The sequence below is a fragment of the Mus musculus genome, chromosome 19 (genome assembly GCF_000001635.26).
Source record: "Mus musculus strain C57BL/6J chromosome 19, GRCm38.p6 C57BL/6J".
NCBI lineage: Eukaryota > Metazoa > Chordata > Mammalia > Rodentia > Muridae > Mus > Mus musculus.
This window is the reverse complement of record NC_000085.6, coordinates 56,721,370-56,729,548: the sequence shown is the minus strand read 5'-3', so window position 1 is coordinate 56,729,548 and position 8,179 is coordinate 56,721,370. Positions and strand designations below refer to the sequence as shown.

The 8,179-nt window shown below is 52.1% G+C and overlaps 1 protein-coding gene across 1 annotated transcript; it reads right to left on the bottom strand.

The window, feature by feature from the left end:
* Window positions 1-4,398: 4,398 nt before the first annotated feature.
* Window positions 4,399-7,432, bottom strand: Adrb1 (adrenergic receptor, beta 1). The gene has a single exon (NM_007419.3). It carries the CDS (start codon window positions 7,175-7,177, stop codon window positions 5,777-5,779), a length of 1,401 nt encoding a protein of 466 aa, NP_031445.2. The 5' UTR covers window positions 7,178-7,432; the 3' UTR covers window positions 4,399-5,776.
* Between the last annotated feature and the right edge of the window lie 747 nt (window positions 7,433-8,179).

Sequence of the window (8,179 nt, the reverse complement as noted above, 5' to 3'; positions counted from 1 at the left end):
TGAGGGGGCTTTTCCAACTGACTTACTTTTCTCCAAGTACCTGTGGGTTCAGAATCCTTAAACTGCCTTTGCACATCGAGCAGCACACCGGTGTTTTAATCCAGTGCTCGGCAGAGGATTACCTCATTCAGTTGTGGTTTCTGTGGAATTTTAAGTACAATTTTAAAAAGGAAGGACTGGATTTTGGATATGTGGGGTATTATACATATATTATATATGTGCCTATCTATATAGATTTGCTATTCTTAGTTGTTCTTTTTCATTTAAAAAAAAAAAGCCACAGGGATTTTTGTGGGTGGAGTTGCTAGGAAAGAGAGAAGGTGATCAAAGAGGAGGGTAGGTGATGGCAAGCTCAGCAGAGAGGACCCCTTCCCCTCAGTGTCTCAAAGGCAATTATGAGCAAACTGAGCGCCTTTGCGGGGGGGGGGGGGGGGGAGAGCTCCATTCACAAGAAAGCCCGCTGACCTTCCCAAGGTCACCTGGCGGGCGAGGGAACTACAGTGAGAGAAGAAGCCAGGGAGGCCCAGGCCACCATCTGTTTGACCAGGTTTTCCTCTCCTTCAAAGGTTTCTAGCCCCAAGTCCCACACTCAACAAGCTTGGGAAACAAAAGCCCACAACCTTTAATTCATGCCATAGAATTGCATGCAGAGAGAGCACTAGTGAGCACAATAGACTGTGGAGGTAAAGTGACAGGGTTAGAAGTGACAGGGTTAGAAGCACAAAGGCTGGGGGCCACACCTTCAATACCAGACCCATCTGGAGGGACAAGTAAATGGGAAAGAAAAAAATAACAGTTTGAGGGTTTGTTTTTTGTTTTTGTTTTGTGTTTCTGGAAGTTGCCCCTTCATTAGGAGCAATGCTTGCAGTCTTGGGAGGACAACAGAAACCAGACACTAAAGGCTTTAGAAGTAAGCGTTAATAGACAGATGATCTTGACACTCCTAATTGCCAGCTGTGAGCAAGAGAGAGAGTGTGTGTGTGTGTGAGAGAGAGAGAGAGAGAGAGAGACAGAGACAGAGACAGACAGAGAGAGACAGAGAGACAGAGAGAGAGACGGGGGCGAGGGCGGGAGAAGGGGGAAATTTGTGCCCTGAGAAATGTGGAAAATCAATGTTTTAGGAAACTATTTCCGAGAAACGAAGAGCATCCTCGGAGAGCAGTGTAGCTCATTCAAGAAGCAAGGAAAAACACCCCTCCCTGCTCCCAAAAAAGCTAGCAGGTCTGATGGTTGGAAGATAAAAGAGGCCTTGAGTACCTCACGCACGTGAACAGTGCCCGGTGTCTGACTGAAGGTAGAGTTTAAAGGCAGCAACTTTCTGGCTTCCTAGGGTGTTGCCCACAAAGATCCTGCTCTCATGACCGGCAACATGTCTCACCATGGGACTGCCAGGGCTGCTGGCTCTTTGCAGGCTGTCAAAGCAACTCCATTTGGAAGGTTCTCAACTCCCTCATAACCAAATCCAATTGACTGAAACTTTCCCTCTTCCCACTAAAAGGTTAAAGAACTGTTGATGAAGTAAGTTAATCTACAAAGTGTATAATAATAATAATAATAATAATAATAATAATAATAATAATGCTACCAGGATTATATTTTAGGGGCTGATAGACTCTCAATGATATCAGGTTAAAGTGGGTGTTTCCAGAGATGTTTATCCTCCGGGAAGCGGACCGGTGGATCACCACAGCAGAGCCAAAACTGCTTGGGATAGAGAGGTTCAAAAATTACGAGATTCAGAAGCAATATTCTAGATGGGAATTCAACTAACATGGAGAGTGTGAGTGACGGGGAAGGAGGAGAAATTAATTCCATTTGCTGATGTGCCTGCAGGGAGCTATTTTTAGGCATAATCCAAACACTGCATATCTTCTCCATTTTGATTAGTAGAAAACTGGCAGAGAGCCAAAAGAATTAGTGTTTCTCAGCACATCGAGCCAGAAACGTACAAATAAAACTACATTATCTGTGCCAATGCATTTAACTTGAGCTACTCCTAAGTTTTATTCCCCCTCCAACCTCTCCCCCGCCCCCGCCCCGAAGTACACATGGTCCGGCTTGTCAGAGACATGCAGAAGACGTCTGTTACAATTAGCAACATGAGTTCTAGACTAAGGTTCCCCTGGAAGCTTCCTCAGAAGCCGCTGCTAAGAACTCAGCTCTCAGTGCACTCCCCGTCAGGCACAGGGGAGGGGCCGAGAAATTTTCTACCTAGCCATCTTACATAATGTCGGAGGAAGTCAGCAGTCCAACACAATGTGAAATTTAAATAAGTTGGGGGAAATGAGCTTAACAAGGAAAGGTTTCCCAATAGACACTTAGAAGTTATTAATAATTCCAATTCCAAGGAAAGCACAGAACAGAAAAATAAACTCAATGGGCCAAGCTCAGCAGCAGCGAGCTCCTGAAGGGCCTATCCCAATGTCCGTTGCTTCAGTCAGTGGGAGGATGTATATATATATATATATATATCCCCCAAATTCTGATTACTCCACCACTCCAAAACCTGGCGTGCCCACTTCCATGACCAGTGTAGCAAGTCACTGCTGAGTTGACAAATCTTAGTCGTATTCTGTCTACTGTTGTGATATTAAGGTAGATACCTTTGGCAACTTGATGTGTGCAGATACAAGGGTAAGGCAGTTCCCTGCCTGTACACTGCCCTTTTCCTCCCATCTCTGCAATACTGTTTCAGCAGCTAACACACACAACTGGCTGTTGTAACTTCTGAGATTGGCAAACCAGTTTTCACCATTCCTACAACGCACAGCTCTCCTCCTAAACAACAACCCAAGGTAGTTTTCCTGCTATTCAGAATCTCGGACACGGCCGGCCTACCTGTGAATATCTGTGGTGCCCGCTTGGAGGATCCCACAAAAAAAAGTCTTCTTGTTTCCTGCAAGTCTATGTAAGCAAATCCCTCTGCAGAGTGACTTCCTCTAGTTCACTAAAGAGACTGAACACGTCTACCCAGTAGTTAATACAGTATGTCCTTAGAGCTAAAAGAACATTCGTGATATTCAGAGCTGAGGTTTGCAGACCAGCACCCATGTTTGGGGTGGGGGATACTCTCTCATGTAGGCAGCAAGGCATTAGCCAGGTGCTTCAGGGTTCTTCAGATGAGACCGACTCTTCACATTATGAATGAAAAACCCTCCAACCAAAAGCACATGCATACTTTGGGGAGGGGGGGGGTGATACTAAAATGAACTTCAGTTCCTAGGGGACTTACAGTACTATTTTATCCTGAGATGGATTTACGCTTTCAAACTAAGTTTAAGGATTACCATTTACCATCACCCTTTCCTCCCTGCCCCTCCCCTTCCCCTTTCTTTCCTTCTTCAGTTCCTACTTTCTTTTTCTGGAAACATGGGGTAAACCTGTGGGGAGCCTTTGTTGACATGGCTGCTGTTCAGCCAGCCTTTCTTCCACAGGGATCTAAAGGCCAGCACTGTTCTCAAAGGGCCCTGAGCTTGCAGACATGCCTTTGGAGAAAGGAGTCCTACCTTTTCCTGGAAGAAGCTGCCTGTCCGTCTTGTCTGTCCATCTTAGAGGGGACCCTGAGCCAAAACCATATACTTTTCATTTTGGTGACACTACGTACGGTTCAGTCATGAAATGAAAAGCTTGTTTAAACATATTGGATAAACAGACTGGGTGAATGTACAATGAATCTCAGGATGGAATTTTACTCTACACTTCTCGGGAACTAATTTTTAATGAAAAAAAAAAAAAACCTCTATCCATTTGGGTGTTATAATTCTGTTAGGAAGTTAAATGAAAGTTAGGAGGTTCAGTTTGCCTTTCCTGCCCACCTAGAACATCTGCTGAAAAGGATCTAGGTACTTGTGTGAGAGAGATAACATTTGCTTCAGGAGTCCTTTTATACATCTTTGCTTAAGCATGAACATGGCTTTTTTTTTTTCCCATTCTAAGCAGGCTCTGGAGAACTGTGAACCCACTGTGGTTTTCAATGGGGACACAAACATAAGCCATGGAAGCCACTCACCGTTATTTCAAGTGGGCGACATCATCCAGTGGATCATTCCTTCCTGCTTGTGTTTCTGTGAGATGTTGCTGCTGAGTTACCCGTCTCCAGCAGCACTCTCTCTGGCTCTCCTTTGCAGAAGATACACGGTCCCTTCTTCCATCAAGTGTAGCAGATGGGCTCTTGAGGGTGCCTGAGTTGTCTGGAATACCTTGAATCCGGCTGTGAAAATTTAGGGCAAATCTGTGGCTCTCGGTTGGTGAACACCTTATTTGGTCTAGAGGCACTTTGCTCTGTGATTGAGTCATGAAGAGATATTAAAAAGGCAGCCAGTCTGTATTTTGAAGCAAACACTCAAGTCTCTCTTGTCATCGCGGACCCCCTTACAGACACACGGCACGGAACCTCGATTGAGCTGCACTGCTGTCTTTATTGCACATGGACCAATTCCCACACGGTAGTTAGTTGCACCAGAGTATAAATACTTGGTCACACACACAAGAAGAGATAGAATATACACACGAGTGCTAAATTTTACCAGCAGATTCACGGGGGCACTTGGACATTAAAAAATAATAATAAAAATACGTAAGAGAATAATATTTATAATATGGATACAGTTACAGTACCATGATAAGAGTATAAAAAGTAACTTCCCAATAAACCATCAACTCAATAACATAATAGACAAGAGAAACTGAGTTTGAATTTTATTTTAGCTTTTTAAAGATCTGCCCACCTCCCCATCCCAGTAAAAATATTTAATTTTTTTTGTGCAAGTTAACAACTTCTATGAATTTTACAATGCCTAACACTGTGCAAAATGGCCTTCCAACCACTGCCTTTTTTTTTTTTTTTTGCCGTCTTTGTTTTTAGCCACATGTGCAATAATCTCAACTGTTTCCTTTTTGTTCTGTCCTATCTTTAGTTGACAGAGTCACATGTCACAGAGAGAGACTCAGCGCCTGGTCCTTCCAACTAGTATTGATACATAAATAAGCTGTTTAATATAAACAAGTCTTTCTATCTTGCTGTGCAATATGCACAGAGTGAGGTAGAGGACCCACAGCAGGACCACCGAGGCGCGCAGGGCACAAGGTTTGCCCTCTAGGAGAAAGCAAGGTGAACCGTGCTCCACACATAGTTTCTCGAAACCAGATTTGTCTGTTTCGCATCCTTCTTTTCCCTTTGCTTTAAGAACAGGAGACACCAGTACTCCGGAATTAGTATGCAATTTCTTTAGAAAGCAAAGGGAAACACTTCCTGGCTAATTATCACCGGCCCCGCCCCCACACCAAACCTGAGCTGAATACTTAGGTTCCTAGGTGTGGAACCGGAAAGCCAGGTGATAGACTCCATCCTGCCCCCTCCCCTCCCCGCCTAGTTTCCACTCGGGTCCTTGCAGAAAGTGTCAAAACCCACCTAGGGGCGGGGGGGGGGGGGAATGCCTGAAGGTGCATTAAACACACGAAAGGCCGAACCTCAGAGAGAAAGGAACTCAAGACAAGCCAGTAAGCCATACTAAGCCACACTCTCCCAACTCCTCCTAAACTTTCCTTTTTGCGCAAACGCTCGGTCCGGGGCTTTTCTGTACGTCTCGGATGATTCGATAGATCTGTGGGCTTTGCATTCACCTGCTTTCGGTCTTGAGTAAACAGAGATCTCCTCTCTCCCCTGGGGAGCGGCTCAGGGGCGCCCAGGCGGGCTCTCTTCCTCTAGGGATGCAGAGCCCGTGTCCAGCCCGGGACTATGGGGAGCGGCGTCCGTGCGCCCAGAGAGCCTGGCTCTCTACACCTTGGACTCCGAGGAGAAGCCCTGGCGCCCCGGCTCGTCCAGGCTCGAATCGCTGTCCACAGTGGTTGTCCCGCCGTTGCAGCCGGTCCAGGGCTCCAGCAGGCGCGCCGGTGGGGTGGTCCCGGCGTCGTCGTCGTCGTCGTCCGAGGGAGCTCCGGGGGACGGCGGCGGCCCAGCTCTCGCCAGGCAGCCGGAGGCGCGCGGCCGGTCCCCGTGGGCTGCGCGGCGTCTGCAGGCGGCCCGGCGCGCGCAGCAGAGCAGGCGCTGGAAAGCCTTGCGGAAGTCGGGGCTGCGGCAGTAGATGATGGGGTTGAAGGCCGAGTTGGCGTAGCCCAGCCAGTTGAAGAAGACGAAGAGGCGATCCGGCACCAGGTCGCGGTGGAAAGCCTTCACCACGTTGGCCAGGAAGAAGGGCAGCCAGCAGAGCGTGAACACACCCATGATGATGCCCAGTGTCTTGAGCGCCTTCTGCTCGCGCAGAGCCACGAGGCGCGACGGCCGCCGCTTGCTGGAGCGCCCGTTGGCCAGCGAGTCTGCGGGGCGCGGTGGCCCAGGTGACGGCGAGGGCTCAGGCGAGGGCGGCCGGGCTGGGCCGCCGAGGAAGCGGCGCTCGCAGCTGTCGATCTTCTTTACCTGTTTTTGGGCCTCGCGGAACACCCGCAGGTACACGAAGGCCATGATGCACAGGGGCACGTAGAAGGAGACGACGGACGAGGCGATGGCGTAGGCCCTGTTGGTGACGAAATCGCAGCACTTGGGGTCGTTGTAGCAGCGGCGCGCTTCGTCGCTCTCGGCCCGCCACCAGTGCATGAGGATGGGCAGGAAGGACACCAACGCCGAGATGGCCCACACTGTGCACACGAGGGCCCGCGCTCGCGCGCGCGTCAGCAAACTCTGGTAGCGAAAGGGCGACGTGATGGCGAGGTAGCGGTCCAGGGCGATGACACACAGGGTCTCAATGCTGGCCGTCACACACAGCACATCTACCGAAGTCCAGAGCTCGCAGAAGAAGGAGCCGTACTCCCAGCGGCCCCACACCACGATGGTGGCCCCGAAAGGCACCACCAGCAATCCCATGACCAGATCAGCGCTGGCCAGGGACATGATGAAGAGGTTGGTGAGCGTCTGCAGCCGCGGGGTCTTGGCGATGGCCACGATCACCAGCACGTTACCCACCACGATGAGCAGAACGATGAGCGCCAGCAGTAGGCCCATACCCGCGGTCCACTGCTGCGACAGCGGCGCTGAGCCCTCGCTGGCTGGAGGCAGCAGCGAGGCGGGAGGCGACGCGAGCACCAGCAGCCGCGCCGCGGTGGCCGCACCGTCGGGCAGCGGCGCGGCGGACGACAGGTTGCAGGGTTCGGAGGCGCCCAGGGCGAGCGCCCCCGCGCCCATGCCGAGCTGCGGAGGCCGGGGGCGGGGGGTGTGGCGGGGCTGGGCCGCGCCTGGGGAGCACCCCAGGAGCCGGGGCTGCGGGGCCCGCGCGGGGAGGTCGCGGCCAGGTCAGGGCAGCCGCGGCTCGGGGCCGGAGGCATGGACGCCGGGCGCCTTCTCCTCCGTAGCCGAGCGCTGTCTCCGCCGCCGCCGCCGCCGCTGCTGCTGGAGCCGCTGTCGCTGCTGGAAGAGCCGCCGGGACCTCAGCATGTTTCTGAGCGCGCGGGGCCGGCGGCTCCAACACCCAGCACCTCCCCCCCCCCCTTCGCTGCCACCCCCCCAGCCAGCCCCCGGGGCCGCGCGTCAGGCTCCCGCAGCCAATCGCCGCCAAGGCACGCCCCCGACAATGGTGCCCCCACCCCCAACACCCAGCACCCCCTCCTACCCGCGATTGAAAGGCTCCAAAGATTGCGGGCGGACTACGCAGCCAGCACCCACGGGCTGCAGCGAGCGCGCCCTTTCCTGCTCAGGCTTCTTCCAGAGTCTAGTCTGCGGCGCCCCCTGCGGCGCCCCGCCGCCTCCTGTGCCCCCCGCCAACCAGTAGTCTCCGTTAACCTTAGCACCCAGCTCTCCTTTTGCCGCTCCCGCAAGAGCGCCCTTATTTCCCTTCGGCACCCCGTAGTTCCCTCGCCTCTAGTGCCCGGTTCCTGGTAGCTATAAGAGAACCTTACAGGCGTCTCGGAGACGCAGGAGTGCCTTGGACAGCCTATCTGCTGGGATTGGAGGAATTTAGCTGTGAGACTGGGGTTCTGCCATCAGGCAGCCTGGCTCTTCCCTGATCGCGAGGGGACCTGGCCAGCATGACAGCTTGGGGGAATAGGAAGTGGGTGTTAGTGATTAGAGGAAACTTTGCAGCCAGGCGGGTTGCTGGAGCAGGGTACGCATCTGTCAGAAAGGCTCTCTGGGCGCTGTTCTCGCGCGGAGCTGTGCTCTCTCCTTCAAGTGCAGTAGATGGGGAAAGGA

Excerpts from the sequence above, each read along its gene's own strand:
- Adrb1 (NM_007419.3), bottom strand. The coding sequence starts at position 7,177 with ATGGGCGCGGGGGCGCTCGCCCTGGGCGCCTCCGAACCCTGCAACCTG.